We start from the raw sequence: 25,239 nt of genomic DNA, 5'->3' as shown, positions 1-25,239 counted from the left end.
AAAATAGCAGCAAATTCTTTTTTCCTTGAGTAGAAGTGCCATTGATTCAGTATTATCACCAACAATTTTTTTGCTACAAAAAGCCCCATTTCCCCTGGAAGAAGTGCCCTCCTTTGTTTTCTTTAGAAATCAAACAACTTCAGAAATCTACTTCGTAAAAATAAAACCAAGCCTTGGCTCTCAAACCCTTCAGAGGAGAAACTGCCATTTACCACCTGGCTGTAGGACACCAGGGCAGCAAAAGGGATGAGGGTGAGACTGTAACTGTTTGGGAGGGTAAGAGATTATAAAGTAGAAATAAAATATGACTTACTGTTGACCCACTGTGCTGGACTTGCCTTTGGGCTGCCCTGCAGTCAGCAGTGGCTGGGAGTTACTGGGGAGGACTCAGGTGATGAGGACTCAGCAACAACAAACACCACGTGTGAGAACTCAGGTGATGCAGACCCAGCAATAACAAACACTGTGTGTCAGATAAAAAAAACAAACAAAGAAAAGCATGTTTTTAACAGGACCCAGTACCTGATGGGAGACGAATCAAATGATCAGTCAAGCCATGTTAAAAAAAGAGCTCAACTCCCCATTTTACCAGCAAGTCCCCTCACACTCAATTGGCTTCGTGCTGTAGAACAGACCCCGATATGTTGTCTGGCCTTATCACCTTGTTCGACAGCAGGATTACACCGCACAGAAGGGTGAAATGCACTCACTGCTGTACTCTGACACCTCTCAAAGTGCTGTTTGTTGTTGGAAAGCCGTGCAGAGGCATAAGTGTTCTACGAGGAGCCTAAATGGAGCCCCACTGTTTCTTTGTGTGCTCTCCCAGCTCACTGTGCTGCTGACAGACAGCCCCATTAAGGAGTCATTAGCACCATGCCTGAAAGCTTGGCTTCTGCGGATAATAACGGGCTCTTCAATATTTGGAGTCTTTGTAAGAAAGAGGGCACCTAAATGAGAATAATGAGGTCATTCTATGACATGCCTGAGGATATGAAACCATGGGTAACTTTTTGGCCCGTTTGATATGTGAACACGTACATTCAGCTGTGACAGATTATTTGTAGCCTTTGAAAAAATAAAGCTTCTTCCATCAAATCACACCATGCAACATCAGCACCAAGTGGTAATCAAAACACTGGTGTCACTGTCAAGCACAACCTTCAAAATAACTCTGTGTAACCCAATCAAAAAGAAAACATATATGGACAGATACGTGAAGCAGAGCAAGGGGTTGAGACAGTGTCAGAAAAACAGTGAAGTTTAACAGTAAGTAAAGGGTTTTATGACAAAAAAAGATTGTTTCCAATTCTGCATCACTTTTTTTTCACCAAATGGTGAAAAGGACTATTTCGGCTTTGAAAAAATGAACAAACTGAAGTTTTAGTTTTAGACCTGATTGTTGCTTAGAGCAGTGGCTGTTTCTCTTAAAACTGGCTCACTTTGCCAACATTTTACAGAAGGTTTTGCACCCTGGGGCTGTTTCCAGAGTCCTCATGCAGTCGAGCAGTCTGGGTGGCAGTGGGGCCGTGCTGTGCACCCCCTGGACACCACAGTCTCTCAGGCATCCCATTGCTTCACTTCCCAGCTGCACCATCCCAGGAGTGACTCTGCAATGCACAGGTCCATGGGTTAGCACGGTTTGGTTTGTTCATCAGCTCAGTGATTTAACACTCTCACAGTTTACAACAGCAGTAGGAAAAGTCTCCCTTTTTCCTGGTTGTTCTCCAAGGTTGTTTCCTATGTTTCTGCCTCCAGAGGTGGTGCTCTGTGTTCCTGGGCGTGCAAGAGTGTCACATGACTTTCAGGCTGTGCTGGCCCTTAGCTCTATTTCTTCTTTTGGGAAAGCTCAGTGACCTTTGCTAAACAAGGTGACAGAATCACAGAACAGTTTGGGTTGGAAGGGACCTTCAAAAGTCATTTAGTCCAACCCCCTGCAGGGAGCAGGGGTGTCTTCAACTAGATCAGGTTGCTCGGAGCCCAGTTCAACCTGACCTTGGATGCTTCCGGGGATGGGGCATCCACCACTCTGGGCAATCCTTGCTGGTGTTTTACCACAGTCATCATGGAAAGTGTATTCTTTATATCTCCTCCTTATATCTTCCCTCTTTTAATTTAGAGCTCTTACCCCTTGTCCTGTTGCAAGAGATGTGTGTCTAGTTTAGCTCCATTTTTACTATATTTTCATTTTATATTGTTTTTAGTGGTGTCATATGTGTGTAGTGAGAGGAGATCTGCATAATATAACTTACTTCTTTGTATTTAGCTTCAGCTTCTGCATGTGTGGGTAATGTCAGACCCTAGATGCAGAAACACAGCTGCCAAGAACTCAGTGTCCAGGTCTGTGGGCTCCCTCCTGTCCTGGGCACCTCCAGCAGGTGCAGCTGGTTGAGGATCAGGGAGTGTGAGATGTGCTGGGGATGTTCCTTGTGCTGGGAAGGACTTTTCCCTTCACTGGCTCCTGCAGCATCACCTTGTGCCTGGAAAGAGAGGAAGGCCACAGCAACCACTGAACAATTATTCATGAGGCTTAAAGGAAAGAGGGTGTTTGTGGGAGCAAGGGCAGGTGAAACACTTGGCTCTGACAACTCCACTTCTTGGCAGGAGCTTCTCTTTGTGCCCCTCAGTGAGATACCCAGAGGGAAACACACTGGCAGGTTTGCTGCTGCTCCAGTTTCTCTCCTTTTAGCTTCCATTTTCTTTGTCTTACTGTTTTCTATAAGGGATTAACTCAGCAGTTCCATTTAGACTAGAAGGAAAGGTTTAATTCAAATTATTCAGGGACTTTACAGGCTGAGTGTGTTAAACTTTTTGACTTCATCCAGCCCTCAAGCTTATTAAAGTGGTTTTTAATTAAAAAAGATTAATGAGTGATTGCCTGTTTTTAGTGGATACTTTTAAGATTAAGCCTCTCCAATATTATAATTGGAGTCATATGCACGTGCCCTACCTGAAAGGCAATTACAAACACAGAGAATAGCATGTAGTGTTTGTTTTATAATCCTAATGTTTCATTAGATGTTTGCTGGTGATGAATTATCTATCAGCTCAAACATAACTGTTACTTCTGATTGCTGCTATTCTTGAATCACTACCCCGAATTTGAACAGAACAATATCCTGGAAGAAGGGGAAGGCAGGAAAAGGGACTGCTCCATGGTATCTTTTCAGTACATAACAGAAAGCCTTTTAAAATGGGAAAAGTGGTCCTCATGTTCCTTAAATTAATTGTGTAAGCCATGATCTCTAAATGTAGCCTGTTATATTCATTAAAGACTGTAAAATCTGTGAAGGTCTATTAAAAGCTAATGGATAATGCAGGGTAATTGCAGGAGGCAAGTCTGGCTTTCCAACATCAAGGGGTGGCTTAAGCTTTACTTGTATTTTAGACCTCTTTGGCTAGAAGGAGTAAAAGATGCCTCACTTGGAAAAATGTCCTTCTTTAGCCCTGTGCCTTTACATACTGAACCTTTAGACCTCTACAGCATGTCCTGTTGTATTTATTTGGTGCTTTTGGAGCCCAAGCTGTCAAAATTAGGTAATATAAGAACTTTAGGTCTTAATATTTTAGGTCTCAACCTTAGGTTGAAAACTTTTCTGATCCTTAAGTTTACAGAGAGAATTCAAAAACCTATAGTGAGAGACTCCACTGCTAAAAGTTATTGTATTGGGTTTTATCTCACAGTCTTTGGGATTTTTTAAACAATTTGAGTCTGTACTAATGCAAATAATGAGAAAGTGCTCACATTGCCAGAACCTCACGAGCAGAATCTGAAAAACTACATTTGAACTCTTTCACTGAAAGTTTTTATTTGGCAGAACAAAGTAATTGTTTGTCTCAAGCACAAAAATGCTGTTGAGAAGAAAATGGAGCTGGTTTGGAATCTGCAAACATAGGAATTCTCCTCTGGATTCCATTAGATCTGATTCATCATACTTTTGACATGGCTTCATAATTTGGATTGGAGCGTTTCTGAAGTTGTGTAGTGGCAAGAGCTCTCATGAAAAAATCCCACCTTGCTGCCATGTCCCACCACTGCTGTGCACAAGAGGTAATTATGAAAAGGAAGAGAATCTGCCAGTCATAAGGGGTGTTTTAAGCTATGACTTTTCCCATTGATTTTAATACATATTTGCCTTTCTAAGATAAGAATTTTTTTTTTTGTCCAATGGAATTAACATTTGATAATAATTTGTGTGTTTTCTTTCTCCTCTCTAGTGTTCATTATGGCTTCTGGGCTTTTGGTTTACCCTTTTGGTTTCAACTCTGCTACTGTGAAGAGATTCTGTGAGAACTCAGACATCTACTATGCAGGAGACTGCCAGATTGGGTGGGGGTACATGCTGGCAATTGTTGGGGTCATGTTGTCTGTCTTTTTACCATTCTTTGCAAAATATGCACCAAAAGAGCACATATCTCCAACTCCAATACCTACTATTTTATAGTATTTTATTACTGTTTTAAGAACAGAACATTCCTGTCTACAGGTAATGGGCAGAAATTATGATAGCACTTCCAGTTAGCTGTGTTGCTAAAGAGAGGAAAGGAGATGGGGAAGAGAAGGTCAGATTCACAAAGACCAAAAGTGCATTGATAGTCTTCCGTAAGTATGAGCAGAGAACACTCTGGAATTGAAATAAGATTAATCAGCAGCCTTTACACTGCTCTAAACAAATAGTGGCATAATGCCTTAGACAAAAAAAAAAAAAAAATCAGTTTATCCTCAAAACATCTGTCTACCTCCCAGTTTCTTTTGTGTCTCAAAATCGTAAGTCTTAAAAGCTTCAATTCGCTTTTGATATATTATTAAATGTCAAAACTTTTATGAACCCAGTAACTTTAAAATCGATTATGATATTTTGTTACAATTATTTTGATTAGTGAAAAAAAGCACCTGCTAGTAGCCACGGCCTAAAATTAAGCTTGATAGCTAAAAAGAATTGTATACAAGAAAAAAGTTTCTTTTTAGTCTCTATATATACATATAGTAAATTGTGGGCACATTTTTACTACTGCTCTAATTGCCAAGATTTAGAGTCCTCTGCATGAAGACTTGCATAAAATTTAGATTTTTTCTTTTCTGAGAGATCTAACTACTTCCAAAGGCTTCATGATGATTTAATAGTTTTAACAACAGGGGTAAAAAATGCTAAGAATTCGGTTTTGGTGTTTCTTAAATTATAACTTTAAGTGGAATTTTACAAAATTCATTGAACTATTACGACTTTAGATTTTGGGGTGTACTGTTTGTTTTATAAGGCTGAAAACAAAAATCTCTGTTTACAAAACTGTCTGTGCCCGATGGCCCTTACATGTAGTGATAATCCAAGCCAGAATGAACTAGATTCTAGTATTTCCATTACAATTAAGAGTCCATTGCTGTAAAAAGACAAAAGTGAAGTGAAATGCTATTGAACTCAACTAATAAGAATCTGATGCTGTGTCAGAACTAGCAAATGGCCATATTTCATTAGTCTGTATGGGAATTTTGTGAGGTCTGATTTCCACAATAGCACTGAACTCATTACTATCAAGCATTGAAATAAGTGCACTTGATTGCCTTAAGCAAAAGAAACATTGGGTTCTAATCTCACCCACCTGTTGTGTTTTTCCTTTTAAATAAAAATAGAATTCTAATTCTATTCTCATCTTTTATTTTCTATTATTTATTAAAAAAAGAAAAATCACATAGATTATATTTAATTCAGAGATGTACTTCTTAGTTTTGTGTTTTGGCACAAACCAGGTGATCAAATTTATTGTTCTTCACTTAGCTGAGTCCAACTGATTCCTGAATTTTTATTGTTTGTAACGGAAGGTGTACGTGAAGGGACAGACAGAGACATGTTGAGGATGTACAAGGAAATGCAAACAGATGGAACAATCACTGTGTTATCTTAATATACATCAAAGACTTCTGCAGTCTTGTTTACATCCCTCACCCTTCTAAACTTCAGTGGAAAGTTGTGCTCTTTTCCAAAATAATTGTCCTGTTGTTACATTTCCAGGCACTCTAAGAGCAAATTCTGCACACAAATTGATCAAGTTCCATTACTAATCTTTGAAAATACAGATTCCAACATAGAATGAAGTACACCAAGAAAGAGAGAGCACATGCTATGCACTTCTGCTCACAGGGACTAGGAAATTAAATCTAAATATTTAACAAAATAGGTTGAAGGAATGCCCTAAAGTAAGAAGAATAAATTTCAGTCACTTCTGTACAGTACTGTGCTTTTCAGTAATGTCTTACACTTTTTTTAATGAATGGCTGAAACGGATAATTTTCATACAAGAGTCAGAAAAGTGAGGAATAACAAACAACATGCAAAAAGAAAATAATCACCATGAAGTAGAGAGACAGAGATGCAGGCTTTTCTTTCCTAACCAACCTGTGCCTTTACACTAGAACCATTATACAAGACAGGATCAATATGGTTAAAAAAAAAACCACCCAACAACTGAAAAATGTTGAGTAGTGTGTATAAACTGTATTGTGTAGGTTTTTTCTGTTTTGTGTAATGTTTACAACTGTTCACTTAATGTTTCACTAGAAAAAGTGATTTGTTAGTGTAAAGTAGGAACTTTTTTTTTTGCAAAGACCTAAACACTTACTGAAAGTAAAAATCATTTTAGATTTTTATTAACAGCCATAACATACCCAGTAGACACAAACGACCTATTCCTGCCATTACTTATTAATGTAACTTTCAATGTGCAGAACTGGAAGCATCAATCATTCAACTGGAATCAGTGGGACTACAACTCTGGGGTGGTGTTGATAACAGGCCTGGTCCCAGAGTTCAAGCTTCCTCTGTAATTTTAAAATACTGTTATGGCAGAGTCTTACCATTCACAACACTGCTGTACCAAATCCTTTACTTCTTAAACCTCAGCTTCTGTTGTGAACATCATCAGCCTCTGCATCCTGTAATATTCTGCACCTTTTCTGAGTTAAGCTAATGCTTCCATGTGCAACTTTAACATTTTATAATACATGAAGGGAATCAAATATGTGTATGTGACCACCACAGTGGATAGACAAAACTCTCCTTGACACATCCACGCTCAGAACCAGCTTAGCACAGAAGGTGGAGGTGATTCTTACAGCAGTTAGCAAAGCACATACCTTAGATCTCAACTGGAACACGAGGGGGCTGTTGCTGACAATACATGTGCTGACACTGACAGATCACTTTTTTAAACAAAGACTGTCTGCGCGTTAAACTGTGTAAAAGCGTTTTCCTGTTGCAAGTCAAACAATTTACTGGACCAGGTTCAAGTTTTATTCTAAATATATAATTTTTTAAGTGTAACTAAAAGCTGTATTTTCCATTAATGTGTTTCTGCGTTGACTAGCTGGCTCCTTTTTAGAATATTAACTGTTTTCTGTATTTGACTTGTTGGATACAATATTTCAATTATTTTAAATGTGAAATTTCCAATTGCCAACACTGTATAATAAAATAATAAAAAACCCCCATCCTGTTTGCTATTTTCTTGACAAGTCTTTTGTTTTACAACTCCCAACAGATCTGCTACAAAGCTTTTGAAGTAGGGGAAAAGGAAATAGAAACAGCAGGAATAACCTGTGAAAGTCAATGTCTGAAGGCAAAAGGCACATAAACATGTACATGGTCCATCCCTCATGAAAGGTGTTTATATGGCAAAGGCGAGGAAGTTCTGCCTTCAAATAATTCTTTCTTTTCAACTTCCTCTGTGTCCTTGAAGAATCTTCCTACAGCTTCAGGGTCTGTTGCTATTTTATACAGGTGTTATACTGATTATTTGTTTAAAAAAAAAGAAAAAAAATCAAATAGCATATAAATGGGAACCCAAGGAATACCTGGCAGATACAGCTGCATCCTGTGGAATCTTTATGTAGTACCTATTATGTTCATTTCTAGCAAAGCTTTTACACGTGTTCTTGTCATCCAGCAAAGGAAAGGGCACCTGTTATTTGGAGCTGAAGAGGAATAAAGACTGTCTTTTTACTTTCTACCCAGAGAACTTTGTGATGTTTGTTACCTATTAAACCATGCCCAAATACTCCTCAAGAGAATTATACAGTCAACGTTTTGAAACAGGTATTGAAGGAATTTCTCAAAATCGAAGATAATGAAAAGCAATGGAAATCTGAATTCTAACACAGTTGCCCTACTGCAAAATTTAGCATTTTAATTCAGAATTTCTTCAGTAAAGTCTAATGTACTATGTAACAAACCCCTGTTATTGCATATTTAACTGGGTGAGCTAAAGAAAGTAATAGTGAAAACAAAACATTGTTACTAACATTTGTTGGCTAACACAGCACAGTGATATTTCCAATTATTTAACCAGATTCTCCCTGTTAGCTTTGGGAAATATTTTAGCATGTCCAGCCTTTCTGGGTAACGATCAGTGAAAATCAGAGAAACCATTTCAACTTCTACATTTCATTCATTGTTTTTACATATGCTGTCATCTCAGCATCTGCAATTTTCACAAAGTCTTGGAAAGTGTTCTGTTCTGGAGCAGTTGCTGGTCTTACAGAGACGCACTTGAAAATGTTCCTTTTTGCATCATAGTTTCCCATGCACCTGTGCACTCGGCCTCTAATTAGTCTTGGAAGCTCACGGTCCTTCATCAAAGCATAATAAACAAATAAAACAATTATGTCACCTACCACAAAAGCTGTCTGCATGGCTGGATTCTGAAGAACATCAAACAGAAGGAATTTACATCAGCTTTTTTGTTATTATCAACTACCTAAAAGCTAAACTGAAAGTGCCACCTTTTTTTCTGAAACAGAAGTCTAAGGATGCCTAAGTAGTGACAGGATTACTGCTCTAGTTTGGGATCAATATGGTATAAGCATCCAGCCTGCCTTTTACACAGAATATTTCTGCTTTATCAGAACAACACATTATTAACTTCATAAAAGGGATTGGAGCCTGTGTTATGTACAGACACAGAATACTCACAATTTCATAAAACACACAAGGCAGGGTCTCCTTTCCATCTCTCAGGAGAAAGTTCTTTGCCCCATAAGCTCCAGGTGTGACTGCAGAATCCAGTGTGCCTGTGCCATTTACAGAAATTAGTCATGGTGTAAACAAAGAGCAGTACTAAGAATGATACCCCAAGACACCAAACATCATTTACTACACAAAACCACTGAGATATATCAAGTCAGCATCAGCTTTCTGTGGGAACACATGCAAATCAACTTAAATATCTGCAGTCTTGTCAAAATAATAGCTGAGATGCCAACAGATTGTATATTCTTATTCACCTTGTTGTAAAGTTTAGTCATTTCAGCCTTTTGTCATGTTCATTTCTCAGACAACAGCAATTAAATGCAAAGTGTGATGCACTAAAAGTCTGTACCTATATTTAGAAGCATCCCAGACTTGAATCTATTCCTACATTAATTGTGTTAAGAATTATTGTCAAACTGTACCTCTCTACAGAAGGTTCCTATAAAATAGGAAAATTGATTGTAACACATTTTAAAAACAAGGAAAGAAAATAAACAGCATGGAAGAAGCTTAAATGCTGGAAGATGACTGAATTATTAATTTCATACCTATTTCAGTCACCTTTGATAGCTGAATGGATCTCCCAGAAGGAAAATTAGATGGTGCTCACAGCAACATTTTGTGGGTTTAAGTATTTCAGCTATTGTGCCAAAAGTGAATAAAATTCTCTCACTGGTGCCCCACCATTATCATCAGTTATAGCCCAATCAACTGTGCTTACCTAAGACTTCAAATAACAGTGCAGTTTTGTAAGAATATTGACTCCAGTGCCTCAGACTTTCAATGACTGCAGACAGGATTCGCAAAGAATTCCTTTTGTCTCTAATTTTTATTTGAGATGATGGAACTTCCTTTCAGAGGAGGACAAAAGCTCAAGTTAGACATATACACTCATAACTTTGAAAGGCACATAGACACATATATTATGCTAAATAGCTAATATTTACATTAGAGCATTTGTTCAGAATATACAAACAACTCCCTGCAAGTTTATAACATAATGTTGAGGATTTGTAGTTCTTATAGTATGAAAATCTCAATTCTAAATTTTCAGAAACTGAAGTGTTTACTAAGACAGCTTGGGCTGACAAAAGCTTCATCTTTCATCAGTTTTCTTTTTTTTTTTTACTGCTTTCTTCATTGTATATTCCTATTAACTCTCCCCATAAGTTTTACCTGACTTTTTTCTTCTGGGACAAAATCAATTTGGTTTTCATTCATTTTATTTTGCTGAATGTTGTAGTTAAATTTATATGCTGGACTATGACCCTGCAGACTTCTAGATGCAGGGTTAGGTTTCACTGGCCACTGTCCTTTAGCTGTGTTTGTCTGGCTGGTTTCTGTTTTGAGGAGCTGAGATGAATTACGGTTACCAGGGGGTTTTTGCTGCTGGACAGTTTTCCAATTATTTGAAAGGTTCCCAAACTTTCGAGTAATTCCACTCTCAGACCTTGAATCTGCTGTGTTACTCAGAGTATACTCATTTCTGTTCCTGCAATGCAACATCAGACACAGTTCAGTATCACAGTATCTGTTCTGAATACTCAGATATATAATTAAGGTATATAAAAGTAATCTATGTATTGTTGCTTTAGCTTTAAAAACATCCAGACTTAGAGCACTTGAGTATACACTGAAATAAATCCACATGCAGGGATCACACCTGTGCATAAATCCAGCTGACTTCAACAGGCCTTAAAACTTCACTCAATTATTATCCTGCCCTGTACAAGGGATCTTTCCTGATCCAAGATTCACATTTTTTTCCATAAGTCTAAAGTAAAATAAACAAAGTTTCTTCTGAGAGTGATGTTTCCAAATTCTTCTACCACCATCACTGAGGAAATAATTTTACAACAAACTCTAGTGCTGACATTATTATTTCTAACACAGTTCTTTAATAAAGGCAGCTCAGAAATTCCTCCTGTTCCATTTTGTCTTGCTTGAAACATTCACTCTCTTTTTGCCCTTGGAAAGGAACAGGAGGAAGGGAACAAATGGACAGTTGTAACATTGCTGGAAGTTTTCCTGCCAGCTCCAGGCATCAGAATCTGTCAGCTTTTCCTGAATCTGTAAAAGCACAGTTATGTTCAGTCTTAATTATAAGTTTTTATATAAAATAAACTGATGGAATCTTATTTGAGTCTATTGATAAATTTGGGTTGGAAGTGGGCCAAACTTCAAGTAAAGGCAAATCTCAAAAAATTACCAGCAAAATTCAATCAACTTTTACAGTATTATAGGCCTGATATTGGGTCTAATTAATAGGCCTCATTAGGTACACTGGAAAGATATGTCATTTCAGTGGGGTTTGACTCATAAGCACAATGTAATTATTTAGGACTACAGTGATGATCTGAGAATTAAAAGGGTCTCTCTGAATGCTACAGGAATATGGGAAAATGTAAGATGTATTTTCACATGAGAACAAAAAGGAAGGATAATAGACATTAAAGACTCCACCAACCTGCAGGCAGCCAAGTTTTTTCCAGCATTTGCTAAATTAAACTTTGATGTATTTGGTGGTTTTATGAGGGAAGGAGCCACCTGATGTTCTGTTTGGCTTTCAAATATAAGTTTAAAGTATCAGTGACGTAGTAGCAGCTTTATTGTAAGAAAGACACCTGGATCATAGTTTGTGAAACAATTAGTATCCAAATAAAAATCAAAAAGCAACAAATAACCTGCTTTTACATACCCACTGTTTGCTGCTTTCTGCAGTTCAGCCACTTCTGGGTTTGCAGTTCCCCAGCCTAATTTTCAAAAGGCAAAGGATTGAATATGGGTACAAACAGAGAAGACTGAAAGGTAATAGGTCTATTATGTAGAGTTCCTACTCTATATCTGCTTAATGTCCCACAAACAGGCTCACACAGGAAGGAGAAGGTGGGGAAAAAAAAAAGGGAATGGGATCCTTTGATATTTGTAATTATAAGGCAACTTCTAACAAGTAGGTTGCTTCTCTAGACAACGGTTCATTTACAAACATTAGACTTGTTAGCAACAGAGACTTTTTTACTGTATTATAAGGAAACTTTTTAACTTTATTACAAGTAGACCATAATGAAAGCACTAAAGGCAGAATTCTACACTGTTCTTTCCAAGCCCAAACTGAAGAACAGAAGTTCCTTTCTGGACTACAAGAAAGACATCTTACAAATGTTTCTTCTTGTAACACAGGACTTGAATGTTGATTGAAATCAACTGAAAACAAAAGGTCGGTTTCAAGAGACTCGATTTAAATGCCAGTGCTACTTCATTCTCCAACACACAAAGAGTCAAACTCCCTCTAGACACAAAGTATAAAAAGCTCAATTGTATGGAGGAGAAAGAAGTTTCCTGGAGGACAATTTTTACATAATGAACTTTTCAGAAATAGATATAAAGGGTGCATAAAGTTCTTGATAAAGACAACGTCTGATTACTCAGAATACAATCAGGAAGTTAAGATTTATTTGATTTAGAGCCTCTAAAAAAAATAAAATATATCTTATTTACCAAATGATGTGGGAGAGAAGTCATATGTACGAGTCCCAGAACCAGTACCTGGCTCATTTTTAATTGGATTTGAAGTGAGGGGCTGTCTAGTTCTTTTTTTCTGATTGAACAGCGGTACAGGCAGACAACCTAAAATTAAAATTCAAGTAATAATACCATATTAATAGTAAAACACTTAAAATAAATAAAATTACTTAACAGTTATTTTACATCACCCATAGGAATTACATTTCATCAACACATAACAGACCATTCCCTCACAGAACTCATATTCCCAGCCCTCTGTCCTGCACATAATCTGGTGAAGGAAACCTTTCCCTGAGTGGCCAGTTCCTTGAATCCAGCCAAAATCTTGCCCTGTGCTGCAATAAACAGGTAACCCGTTGAAGTCCACTCAGGAAATGGGGATCTAGGGCTGAATTCTGAACATCCTGTGTGCACTCTGCATGTATAGTTATGTGTGTGTATATATATAAAAAAATATATTTATATATAAAAGGATAACGAGGTGTGAATGGTAAAGCACAGAACAAGGGCCAGTACCTGCTGTGCTGCGAGTTGAGGTGTCACCAAAACTCCTTTTCATTTCTTTGCCGAGTCTTAACAACGATGTATTGATTACTCCAAATTTGCTGTATGGAAGTTAGATAAGCAAAGTAAACTAATTAATGCCGTAAACACATCCAAATTTTATGTGATTTTGGCAGTTTCTGTGAACTCTGCAGACCCAGTGACTGGCATCACTTCAGACACAAGCCTAAAACATACAAGCAGCTGTACTGCATTTAGAAGATCCACAGGTACATACATAACATGCAACTGGTTTTTGCAGATTAAAGGCCCAAATGATTATATTTTTGAAGTAAAAGTTGTATTGTCTACTTTTTTTAAGTGCTGAAAAAATATTGAATTCACTCCTGAATTTAAAAGTACACATATATCCAAATACAAGGATTTTTGTTTTAAAATTCCTGAAAATGGAACACTAATAAAAAAATGCGTATTTATACATTGCAGCCAAAGGTGATGGCAAGGTACAAAGCTTTGAAGAGAAAACCAGTTTAATTATTATGTGAAAAATAGCATTATGGTTCAAAAATAAACTTATTTTCTGCACTTCATGGTACAGATCTAAAACCTTTAGCCAATTCCCTCATACATAAAATACATCACAAATCAAAAAGACATTACTATAAACCAAATATTACAAACAGAAGAAATATATATTAGCATGTTAGGTATAGGTACTTTGCCATATTTGGTTTTTGATTAATCTATTTGTAATCTTTGTGTATTACTGTACACATTGAGGATACTACAGAGACTGTATGCAGCTTTACTTTCTATTTTATCAGATTTAGCTACTGGTGCATATTGCCTTCAGTGGCATATGAATAATACTGCATATTTAGATGTATAAATAATACAAGACATTCCCTCTACATTTATTTTGATCTGACAGTTAACCATACGCAGCTATTAAAGATGTTAATAAGAATGAAGCGCAGCTTCTACCACAGCTGACTAATAGATCAATTTAGTCTTTACTTCTGTGAGATACATCAATTACACGTGTGATGACATTAAAGCAGCCTCTAGTCCATTGTCGTTATACAATTTAAAGCATATTCCTAGCACTATGAAACCTAATGGCCCCCAGTAAAACACTTGTAAAATAAAACCCCATTAAGTTTTACATTTCAGTTTATAGAGAGTTTTTGCACCGCACAGGAGCTTAGAGCGTGTTGTTTTCTGGCCTCTTCTGAAGATAAGCAACTAAAACCCAGAGAAAAACGCTGTAGAAAAACAGTAAGCTCAGGCAGAGAAGGGCGACCCTCGGCAGTGCCTCACACGGAGGCGGCAGCGCCGGCCGCGGGCTGAGGGCTCTGACGCCGTGGGGGGAGCCTGAGGGTGTGGAGTGAGGGTCAGCCCTGAGGGACTGGACTGAGGGACAGGGGTGAGGGTCAGCCCTGAGGGGCAAGGATGAGGGAAAGGGGTGAGGGTCAGCCCTGAGGGACTGGACTGAGGGACAGGGGTGAGGGTCAGCCCTGAGGGACTGGGCTGAGGGACGGAGGTGAGGGTCAGACCTGAGGGACTGGGCTGAGGGTCAGCCCTGAGGGACTGGGCTGAGGGACGGAGGTGAGGGTCAGCCCTGAGGGACAAGGATGAGGGACGGGGGTGAGGGTCAGCCCTGAGGGACTGGGCTGAGGGACGGGGGTGAGGGTGAGCCCTGAGGGACAAGGATGAGGGACGGGGGTGAGGGTCAGCCCTGAGGGACAAGGATGAGGGACTGGACTGAGGGTCAGCCCTGAGGCGAAGCCCGCCAAAAATAACGGACACTCGGCCGCGCGCTCGCGCCTCCGGCGGTGCGAAAATGGCGGGAAGGCGCTGCGGGAGCCCCGCTGAGGGAACCCCCCGGCCCGGGCTGGGGCGAGGAGCGCGGCTCCCAGGAACCATTAAATCATTAAATTAGTCCTCGGTGGGGCTTAATCACCACGTGTAAACTGGCCCACGTGGTGTCCAGCGTCAGCCTAAGAGAACATGGGGCAGGAGCTGAATCCCCACAAATGTGTGAACGCAGACGTGGATGTAAATAAAATTATCCACAGTTTCACGTTGTTTTCCTCTTCAACCACTGTTCTGGCTTTTACACGTGGCTGGTTTCAACTGTGTAAAACCTTAGTGCTTAGCATGCTTGGAGCCTGTTTTGTAATGCTTTTTCTTCAGCCTTGGAAGGCTCTGGAGAGCCACATTGCAGTTCTATACACTATATATATACACACATACACGTACCTTCATGACCTTAATAGCTAGGCTTAGTTTCATTTACATGTTATTATTACATACGTTTTTCAGCTTGTGGCTTGCACTCCAAGCTCTCAGATGCACTACCACACATCCGTATGTAGCACATCAAGCCAATCTGAATTCTTAATAAACTAAATATCCCACATAATTTTTCAGAGTGCAAACATTGGCAAAGCACAGGAACAAGGGATTGGTCCCAGTGTTTATTTCTGAAGAGTTAAAACGTTCCAAGTGTTTACATTTATCCCCAAATTGGCAGGTGCCTGTCCTGGGAGACCAGGAGTTAAAGCGTTTGGACCGTAAGTGCTCTAAGGGGATAAAAGAAACCTCCAGGGCTTTGGTTCCTAAACTCATGTTTGGAAATTCACTGTCACTGTCCTAAGAACGCTGCTCTCAGGAGACAAACTTCTTGCATGTTAAATGAGGTAAGCGCACAGACAATCTCTGTGTTTCATTCAGCTTTTTGGAAGGAATTATAACCATTACAGTGCTAGCGGCAATAAAAGACAAACTATATGTTCTAGCCCTGCACATTTGCATTTTGCCATTTATTCCTCAAACTGATGCCGTGTTTAAATGCAGCAAACCCAGACACAGATCACGAATCGTGTTTTCGGGCAGTGTGTCAATGGTCATTTTGGCACCACCACTGAAGAGATGGGTCAAAGGACAGCACAGACTGTCCAGAGCTGTAAAATACAACTTTACTACTTTGTTTAATAAATTACTTACTCTGATTAAATATCTGACAGCTTCTAAGTACAGGAGTAATACAGTTGAGTGTTTAAGTAAACAGTCTCTCTGTATTAACTTGCTGTAAGGTTCAGCAAATCTGAATGCATAAACTGAAACAGAGAGAGGAACTTTTGTAGGAAATATATTCCTGGCAGAACTTGTCTAGATAAATCCTGTTTAGCTTTTCCTAGACCTACAGTCTGTCAGCCTGGGTTATAAAGCCTCTCCCAGGCACTAGCCAAACACTCTCTCAGTCGCTGGAGTGTAATCTTAATAAAAAGGAATTGTTCAATAAACACTCTTTATTCCCTTGCAGTGTAACATTTTTTTATGTTTATATTGCGTGTCAGATACTAATTGCAAATACTTCTGTCACTGACAGCAGTTAAAACTTATTTTTCTGTTATTAAGACCATTTATTCTAAATGCTTTGATCCTCAGGATGGAAGTTACAGCTGCTCTTTGGCTTAAGTTTCAGAAGCCTTTTCAAAAGCTTTTGGAAATGGAAGAAAAGTTGCTGACTACGTTTTTTGGGGGGGAAAGAACACAACTATTGTCCCATCGCGGTCTAGATCTGTTTCCTTTTTAGTAAGAGACTGCAGAAGTTAGAGGGTTGTCCCTGGCAAAGTTGTTTCAGTGTGTTAGAGGTCTGTGTTAGCAGATCCTGAGATAGAACTGGAGCCAGGAACGCTTGGTAAGTCAGTCATGGATAAATTGCACTGTAATTTCAGCTCCTGTTCCTTCTAATCACTGTTCTTCAGATTTCTAAAACGAAAAAGGTCGTACAAGCCCCAACATGCTTTGAGGAACTCAGCTGTTCTTGGTTTTTTAGATTAAAATACTTGATGTTTCAGCATTTTGTGCAGGACTAGAGCCAAGATATGGTTCTTATTCTACTCGTTTTGCTCCCTTTAAATTATTCTGCCCTTGTATAGTGTAATATTTATGCAACCAAACATACACGAGAATACTTGTTACGCATAGTTTGCAGTGCAAAAATGTCAGAGATATATAAGTGCACTATTAATGTTTACATTAAAAAAGTCTTTTATACTGTCATTAGCACAGGATTTACCTACATAGTATATATTATTAGAGGTTTCCTGGAGAAGTTAACTTTTGAACTGTGTAACAGTACCATGAGCAGCCTTGGAGACGTTACTAAATACGGAAACCAGAGGGGAGGCTCCTTGGGAGGGAGGAGGGTCAGGTTGGCAACTCCCACCTCAAAACGGGAGTCGAGAACTCTTAGAGAAATGTTCATTCACTTTCTTTCCCATCTGACCTAAACAGGCTTAAAGAGTCTCCTACTGAAAAGAAATTTTTTTTTTTTCTTTTTGGAGGCAAACGTTTTACTTTACCATTATTCTCTGGTTTGCCTTCAGCAATTGTCAGAGCTGCTGAAAAGCATGACTTCCTCCTCCTCCTCCTCTGCTCTGGCTGAGCCTCCGGTGAGACGGGTCGGTATCTTCGGGGGAACTCATGGCAATGAGTTATCGGGGGTGTTACTGGTCAGGCACTGGCAAGAGAACGGAGCTGAGATCCAAAGACCTGGAATGGAAGTGAAACCATTTCTCACCAACCCCAGAGCTGTGGAGAAGTGCACGAGATACATTGACTGTGATCTCAACCGGGTTTTCGACCCTGACAGTCTTGGGTAAGAGCAGTTGGACTTTCTGTTGTTTTACTTTTAAAACTGCAGTTTTGAAAATCCTTTCCAGATTAAAATGTTAACACGAGTTCCTCTGCTGCTTTAACTGTGCAGTCACATAACTGAAATCCCTGACCTTTAACCCAAAAAAGAATGAACTGCATGAGTGGTAACAGATTCATTCCTACTGCTGGCAGAATGACTCTCGAGCCAACACATTACCTTAAACACAGCATTTTAAAATAGTATTAGATCAGCTGTATTTGTGTGAATTGGAGTATCACAGTTCTGGGTTGCAAAGTCATTATTTCTCACGTCTTGTGCAATTTAGCTTTGGAGCTCTTCTGAATACAATTATATTTGCAGGAAATGGCAGATAAAAGCAATTTAAGCGTTGACATCCGAGTATCTGAAAGAATGGCACACAAAGCAGGGAACTGTATTTAATTCCACTTATGTACAGTAAAAGATGAAAACTTGAAATTAGCTAAGTTAGAAATAATCTATGGCAAAAGGATAGCCAAAAAATCTCAATAATTTAACTGACTCATTATTTTAGAAGAAATGCAACCTGTAGTTACTGTAAAATAGTCACTGATTTTACATTTTGAATAGGATTTGAAGTTTCTGTGCTCTTGAGATACCTATTCCAGAGGTGTACTTTGCTGTATAAACATTCTTATTCTTGGTATAGTTGCATGCTAACCAGGTAATTCTGTTTCAGAACACTTTTAATGGTGAAGGTGAATACCACTGAAGGAAATACATATTGCATATATTTTGCAAACATAGTTACTCTTACCCTGCACACCTTTTCAGCTGCCTTTTCATCTTAGAATTTTTTTGTTGATTATTATATCTAAGATAAACAGATGTTAACACATAAGCGTTGAGGTCATTCTTTTAATTGTTTACTTAGGAAAAACATACAAAAACCAAAAGTGGTTTTGTTTGCTTTTAGCTGCTTTGAACATAAAACACTTGAAAAAACAGCAGATTAAGACACCTGCAGGTTGTCTTCATTTTTTAAATAAAACTCCTCAGTAAATCCTATGAAGTTGCCTGGTCCTGTTAAAGCACTGCTGACTGTTTGGAGTAGCTTCCTGTGATCCCTTTCAGTGTAGAACTTTCAAGATTATAAATTAAGATTTTTACAAAATAAGAAAAAGGAGAGTGAAATCCTTATATTACTCCAAATAATGGTGTAAGTCCCATTGGCTTCGATAAGAAAGATAAATTTAACAGTCTTATGTGAAGAAACCTCAAATTCCAAAGACAGAACTAAAGAATACAAAGGTAGATTATGTGATACACAGAGTCAGAAATAGAAAAAGGAGCTTTAGAGGGGCTCACATAAAAAAATCTACTCCACTTCCATCACACCAGTGGATCAACTGCATGTAGATATTCCTAGCAGATTATGTCTTGCCATTTCTAATGATCCAGCAGTGGTGATCCCATAATTTTCCTCAGCAACCTCCTGTGATGCTTAAATACCCATGCAATTAGTAAGGTGTTTTGTTAGCATTTCACAAAAAACTTCCTTTATGCAACATAATACCGGTATTTCTTACAGAATTCAAATATCACAAAGCTCGAGCTGTATTGAGAAAGAAAACTGAATTTAGTGCAAAACACTGTAGGTGTGTCTGGATTGTACTTGGGTGGTGTCCCAAGCCTGTCATCCAAACCAGATTTACTGTGCACAGGGACCAGGTCTGAGGCCACAGAGGCTTTACAGGCTGTTATTACACAGGAGAGATGTGTCCTGTGTCCTACAGAGCCCTCACACACACTGGAAGCAGATCCCAGACATTTCCTTAGGCTGAGACCAATTTTTTTAAAAGCATAATACAGGCTGAGTCACCTGAAATCACAAGTATTAAAACTTAGGAGGAACAGATTTGAGGCAGTAAAATATTCTGTGAGATTTGAGACTCAGGAGGGCTGAAAGCAATGGAGTATGAGAAGCCAAGAAATAAAACAAGTTACAAAAGACCTTGAGAGTGATGTCCAAGGCAAAACATCATGGACTGATGGCTGAATATTGTCATCAGTAGGAGGTGGATCCAATCTTGGAAGTGCTTCAAGATGTTGATGAATTTTTAGTTGGTTTTGTGCATGAGGGAAATTTTGGGATGTAAAGAAATGAGAGAAGTAAATTGTTTCCAGCTAAAATCAGACTGAATGATTCTAACACCCTTCTGCACAAGACACATAATTGTAACACCTGGGGAACAATCCCACTTGCTTTTTTCAAGCACAAATTCAGCCAGTTTTAAGAGGTTGGTAATTAAATAGGTGATTTCAACTCCAGTCCATTATGGAATTAAAGTCAAAAGAAAAGGCTACACATGTTTTGTTGACTGTAAAGCCATGGAATGAGCTCACTAATTTCTTTGTGCTGATATTAACAGCAGGCCAGTGGTGGAAGATATTCCATATGAAGTGAGAAGGGCTCAGGAAATCAATCATATATTTGGTCCAAAAGGTAGTGATGATGCCTATGACCTTATTTTTGACCTTCACAACACCACTTCTAACATGGGTGGTACCCTTATTCTTGAAAACTCCAGGGATGACTTTACAATTCAAATGGTTCATTATATCAAGGTAAAACTAATTTAAATGAACTATTAAAATAGATTATTAGTTGTAATGTTGTATTACTATATATTATTTTGTAGTTTCTTTAAATATACTATTTTTTATTCTGCAAAACTGTTTAAAATATTTAATTACTCATAGGATGGTTTTTTTTAATCAGAGATAATTAATAATTTGATTATAATATCAGGTAATTCAGATTTTAAATCATCATAATAATCTTCATGTATTAAAATGAGCATTAGTAAGACTGATGGGCAAAAAGGAATGCTTAGAATAACAACTAAGAAAATTAATGTAATTTAATCTGCTTTCACACTGATCTGTCAGGAACTTGGATAAATTTGGGTCACACATGCTAAATAGTTAAACATTAATTTCATTAAATAAAGACATGTAAAAAATAATGGAACTGGGTAATGAGAAATGTTCCCTTCATCAGTATTTATAGGAATAGAGATATGGCTTTAGAATCTGTTTGATTCTGCTGTTCCTGAAGCTGATAAATTTTAATAGAGTCAGGTTTGCAAAAGTGCTGGTTGAATTCTAGTGACAATGACTGATGGAATCCAGGTTGGGCCAAAGGTGTGGAATTTTAAGTTTTTTTCCTTAGAAACAAGGTCTATTTTAACATTTTAATTTTTTCTTATGATATGTATTCCATGTAAATCTTTCTAAGATATTTGGAGCTATAGAAAACTAAAATTACATGAAGGGCAGTGGTGGGCAGTCATCAAGAAAGATATCTAAACCAGCAAAAATGGCAAAAAAGAAGATTGAAATAAGGCTTAATTCACAGTCTGTGTCCTCATAACAGAACCTAGCATTTAAAAACAAAATAAAACCAAAACAAAGTTGAAATCTGCTTTAGAGTGTTTCAATGCTAAGTTTTGGAACCCTGCTGAGGAGATTTTTCTCTGCTGGCAGTCTCAGACCAGAACTGTGCTCAGTTGTGGTTCAGTGGAGCTGCCTGGCCCGAGTTAATGGAACTGAGACCAACAAACACAGCTTTGTGCATTTTCTAAAGATGTCCTACTTCCTTGAGGGCCTTGAAATAAAGGCAACATATTGAAGACATTGTGTAAATCACTTCTGCATCAGTAATCTTTTGTGGCACAACATTTTAAACCATTTGCATAACAAAGGCATCTTTAAACCCTCTCCACAGAAGGCTTTGGCTCCAGAACTCTGCCCTGCTCTGCTCATCGAACATCCCAGCCTGAAATATGCAACAACTCGATCTGTAGCAAAACATCCTGTCGGTAAATATGAAAACTAAAGACTATTTTAAGCCACCATAGATGATTTAAAACATGGCTGTTTCCAGATGTGTTCATTTCTCTATGTTATGATCACCAGTAGTTGTTTGTTTGACAATATGCTCATTGAATTGAATTTATATGATTATTCATTCTTCTGAAGAGTTCTGATTTACACAATCAGAGTTCTGGCTTGCAAAATGCAGGAGCCAGATGGAAATTCTTAAACTCAATTAACTCACTTTTTGCAGAAAATATTTATAATATACGAGGAGAAGGAGGAAGTAACAGAACCAGAAAATCAATGTTTATGTCCTCTAGATAAGGCTGAAACACTTAGTCAGGAAGAGATGATGTGATAAAGGAAGGGGGAACCAATGTTCTGCATGGAATTAGTTAACTTTTTAATTTACAGAATCATAACCATAACAAAAAAATAATCATTAGTTTGCTTTTCCTATTAAACAATGAATTCTCTAAAATGCAGCATGAATAGACAGTATGAGGAAAAGAATAAGAGAAACAAATACATATTGACTCTTTCTCTTACCCTCATAGCACACTCAAAAATGCACATACAATTCTTCAACTGACCCAGATTGGTGAGCTAAATTATCTGTTGCCTTAAATCTCACAGAACTGTGCTTTACAATTCTGCTTAAAAACATTAAACACTGACCCATCAGACACCTATTTTTGCTGTGCAGTGTAAGCCTGTGTTATGTTATTGCAACATTAATTATCTCCCTCATCTGCAAACAGGAGTCGAGGTGGGGCCCCAGCCACAAGGTGTTGCTAGAGCTGATATTTTGGACAAAATGAGGAAGATTGTCAAACATGGCCTTGATTTTGTGCAGCTTTTTAATGAAGGTAATGAGAGATTACAACCTCCTGTGTCATGTCAGTGGGCTGTTTTAAGAGAATATTTAAAATAGGCTGGGCTACAACATTTTCACCCTTAAACAGGTACAAAGGGGTGGGGAGAGAATTGCTCTCTAAAATGAAAGTCAATACATTTGGTAAGATTTGGTTAGACCAGGGTACTATCTAAAATACATCCTGACAAAAATAGGTATTTAAAATTCTTTCAGAGTACATTTTATCAGTGGGGTTTGGTTGGTTTTTTTTTTTTTGGAAGTAGAAGGAAAATAATGCAGTTTTGCATGTCAGAATTTCCATTACTGTGCTGGAATGGTAAAGATTAAATACCACTGATACCATTCTGTGCTGTGCAGCATTACCAAACACAGGCCTTTCATTGATTTCTTCGTCTACAAAATATATCTTTTTAACTATACAGGGAAAAGTCACATTTCAGCAGCAAATTTAAGCCTGGGCTTCATATGCTACAATATGTGACTGGATCATCATTTTGCAACTCACTTTGAGGGAACAACGCAATGGTTTGAGCCATTCTAAAGAAAATAAATAATGTATTGTTCTTCTTAACAGGCAGTTGTTCATTTTGACATTAAATTACATTTATTCTTTCTAGGAAAAGAATTTCCACCGTGTACAATCGAGGTTTTTAAAATAATGGAGAAAGTAGATTATCCCAGGAATAAGAATGATGAAATTATTGCTGTTATTCACCCTAAACTGCAGGTAAATGCTGGAATAGTTTCTATTTCTGACATTTTCTATGTATTCTTGTGTTGCTCCTGCTACATTGTTGTGTATTTTAGTAATAAATATTTAAAATGCCAATATTCCCAATGGGTTCATTGAATACTGCAGACATTCCCTATGGTTCACTAAGGTCATCACTATTTCAGGGACTGACTTGGGAATCACTGAATCTAAAATAAGTTATGAACCTAAAACTGAAAAGAAAAAGACAATATGATAGCTTATATTTTAAAATATAAATCTAATTTTGAATTCTGAAATTTTTTAGAATATATTTAATCAATTGTGAGCATCTGCAGTTTCCTTCTAGTTCACCTCTACCAGCCTGAAAATGAGGGCCAGACATCCAAAATTACCAGCTGCAGATTAAAAGGAATTCTTCTAAAAGCTTTTGTCATAAACTGCAGAAATTATAATTGTTGACCATAAGCTCAGGAATTACAGAATATATAAAAACTTGAAAGTAAATATATCCTGTTTATTTTCTTTCCCTAAGGATCAAGACTGGCAGCCACTGAACAACGGTGATCCTCTGTTTTTGACTCTTGATGGAAAAGTAATTCCCTATCAAGGGAACTGCACAGTCTATCCAACATTTATTAATGAAGCTGCATATTATGAAAAGAAACAAGCTTTTGTAAAAACAGAGAAAATTAAACTCAATGCAAAACACCTCAGGTCCTCAGTCTCAAACCAGAGCACTTCTTAAGAGTTTATTATGGATTTTCCATAAAAAAGTGTGTTTCTTTGTGAAATCCAGGGTCAATCAGCAGTAATTCATGGAATAAATAGGTAAATGCAGAATCTAATTTTAAATTGTAATTTAATTAACCTTGCTGAGCACTTTTAAGACGAGACATACTGTCAGAATGCTGATTATGACTCCTGTTTACTTGTTCTAAAGGATTCCTAGAGATGTAAAGAATATTTTATGAAGTTTTTATGAAGATGCTTATCCACAAAACTACATTATATATAAAAAACCTACAGTTTTTCTATTTTATAACCCCAAACCTCCAATAACCAACACTTTTTAAAATGGGGTAAGATCCTTGAAACTAATTCCTCAGATAAACTTACAAAATGTGAGACAAAGGAAAAGCTGAGGAGAGAGAAACAAAGGTATATAATAAATGATATTATCTGCATATGTGACTAATTCCCACTGTGCTGAAGTGGAGGCCTTGGGGTTTGTTTTGTTTTTCTTTTTATACTTACAAAGATAAAAATAAGCTAAAAATACAGGATTCCTGAGAAAAATACACTAAAATGAAGTGTAAAGCTTTTCCAAGTATTACAAGATTTATTCAAGCTCTTTCTGATTGAACATTGATTCAAAGACAGAAAGGGTTGACTTCAGGAAATACTGAGTAGTTGGAAACATACTGGAGCAATACTGAAATTCAGAAAGAAAAGATGTGCTTAACCAGTGAACCTTTAGAAGAAAATTTCTATTGCAATGGAAAAAACCAGAAGTTTACAGTCATTTCACTTCCTAAATGTATCCACCTACTGCTTATAACATTTTCCAAACAAAACTTCCATCAACTGTTGTACCCCAAAAGTTTTCAGAGAAAAAGGCAAAATTTAAGCCATTACTTGGGTTTTGATGAAGAGCAATGCACAAACCATACCTGAGTATTTCGGAATGGAAATTCGGGAGGATTCCATGTGGGGAGACTTCTCAGAATTTCGAGACTTGTTCTGTATCTGCAGAGAGAAAGTCTGTCATAGGAACTGAGAAAGAGAAGAAAATGGGGGTTTAATTTATTTTCTTAAGTTGTTTTTAACATATTTGACAATTTAGTGATAAACATTAAGAACTTTCATAAGGATACTCTAACTATTAACCAAAAGACTAATTGTCCAGATAACTCCCACATTATACCTTTTGAAAAGTGATGTCTTCCTTATTTACTACTAAATTTAAAGTATTTCTTCCTTGTCTTTGTGTAACTCCTGTGGCAATCAAATAAAAACAGAGGACAGAATGTTTATTGAGTTACAAGTTTTATTTCTTTAATTTAAATAAACA

The 25,239-nt window shown here is 37.6% G+C and overlaps 3 protein-coding genes across 7 annotated transcripts in view; 2 read left to right on the top strand and 1 right to left on the bottom strand.

Moving 5' to 3' along the window:
* LHFPL7 (LHFPL tetraspan subfamily member 7) overlaps window positions 1–6,914 on the top strand; it is a 60,609-nt gene extending 53,695 nt beyond the window's left edge. Inside the window, exon 3 of the mRNA XM_051809709.1 lies at window positions 4,216–6,914. Coding sequence (XP_051665669.1) covers window positions 4,216–4,442 — 227 coding nt within the window. The 3' untranslated portion in view covers window positions 4,443–6,914. The remainder of the gene's footprint in view (window positions 1–4,215) is intronic.
* SPATA22 (spermatogenesis associated 22) overlaps window positions 1–15,376 on the bottom strand; it is a 54,396-nt gene extending 39,020 nt beyond the window's left edge. Inside the window, exons 1-10 of one of the 5 annotated variants that reach the window (XR_007908060.1) lie at window positions 14,213–15,376; window positions 13,059–13,147; window positions 12,516–12,644; window positions 11,716–11,770; window positions 11,485–11,580; window positions 10,194–10,509; window positions 9,739–9,868; window positions 8,961–9,058; window positions 2,250–2,477; window positions 314–463 (exon numbers count right to left, since the gene is read on the bottom strand). Coding sequence is in view for 3 of the 5 variants with exons in the window: in XM_051809697.1 (XP_051665657.1) it covers window positions 8,426–8,689; window positions 8,961–9,058; window positions 9,739–9,868; window positions 10,194–10,509; window positions 11,485–11,580; window positions 11,716–11,770; window positions 12,516–12,644; window positions 13,059–13,101 (1,131 nt within the window). In the remaining 2 variants the exon portion in view is untranslated. Of the gene's footprint in view, window positions 1–313; window positions 2,478–7,328; window positions 8,690–8,960; window positions 9,059–9,738; window positions 9,869–10,193; window positions 10,510–11,484; window positions 11,581–11,715; window positions 11,771–12,515; window positions 12,645–13,058; window positions 13,148–14,212 lie in introns of those variants that run through there. The other 4 variants (XM_051809697.1, XR_007908059.1, XM_051809698.1 and 1 more) reach the window with 4 other exon arrangements.
* Window positions 15,377–15,615: 239 nt separating this feature from the next.
* ASPA (aspartoacylase) lies at window positions 15,616–25,174 on the top strand. The gene is made up of 7 exons (XM_051809707.1): window positions 15,616–15,748; window positions 17,444–17,715; window positions 20,127–20,322; window positions 21,485–21,578; window positions 22,338–22,445; window positions 23,071–23,180; window positions 23,701–25,174. The coding sequence occupies exons 1-7, from the start codon at window positions 15,737–15,739 to the stop codon at window positions 23,911–23,913; spliced, it is 1,005 nt and encodes a 334-aa protein (XP_051665667.1). The 5' UTR covers window positions 15,616–15,736; the 3' UTR covers window positions 23,914–25,174.
* Window positions 25,175–25,239: the final 65 nt, after the last annotated feature.

The sequence above is a fragment of the Manacus candei genome, unplaced genomic scaffold (assembly GCF_025592945.1).
Source record: "Manacus candei isolate 608988 ecotype Guabito, Panama unplaced genomic scaffold, ASM2559294v1 h1tg000076l, whole genome shotgun sequence".
Classification (NCBI taxonomy): domain Eukaryota; kingdom Metazoa; phylum Chordata; class Aves; order Passeriformes; family Pipridae; genus Manacus; species Manacus candei.
The sequence above is the reverse complement of the archived record's forward strand: the minus strand, read 5'-3'. Positions and strand labels throughout refer to the sequence as shown.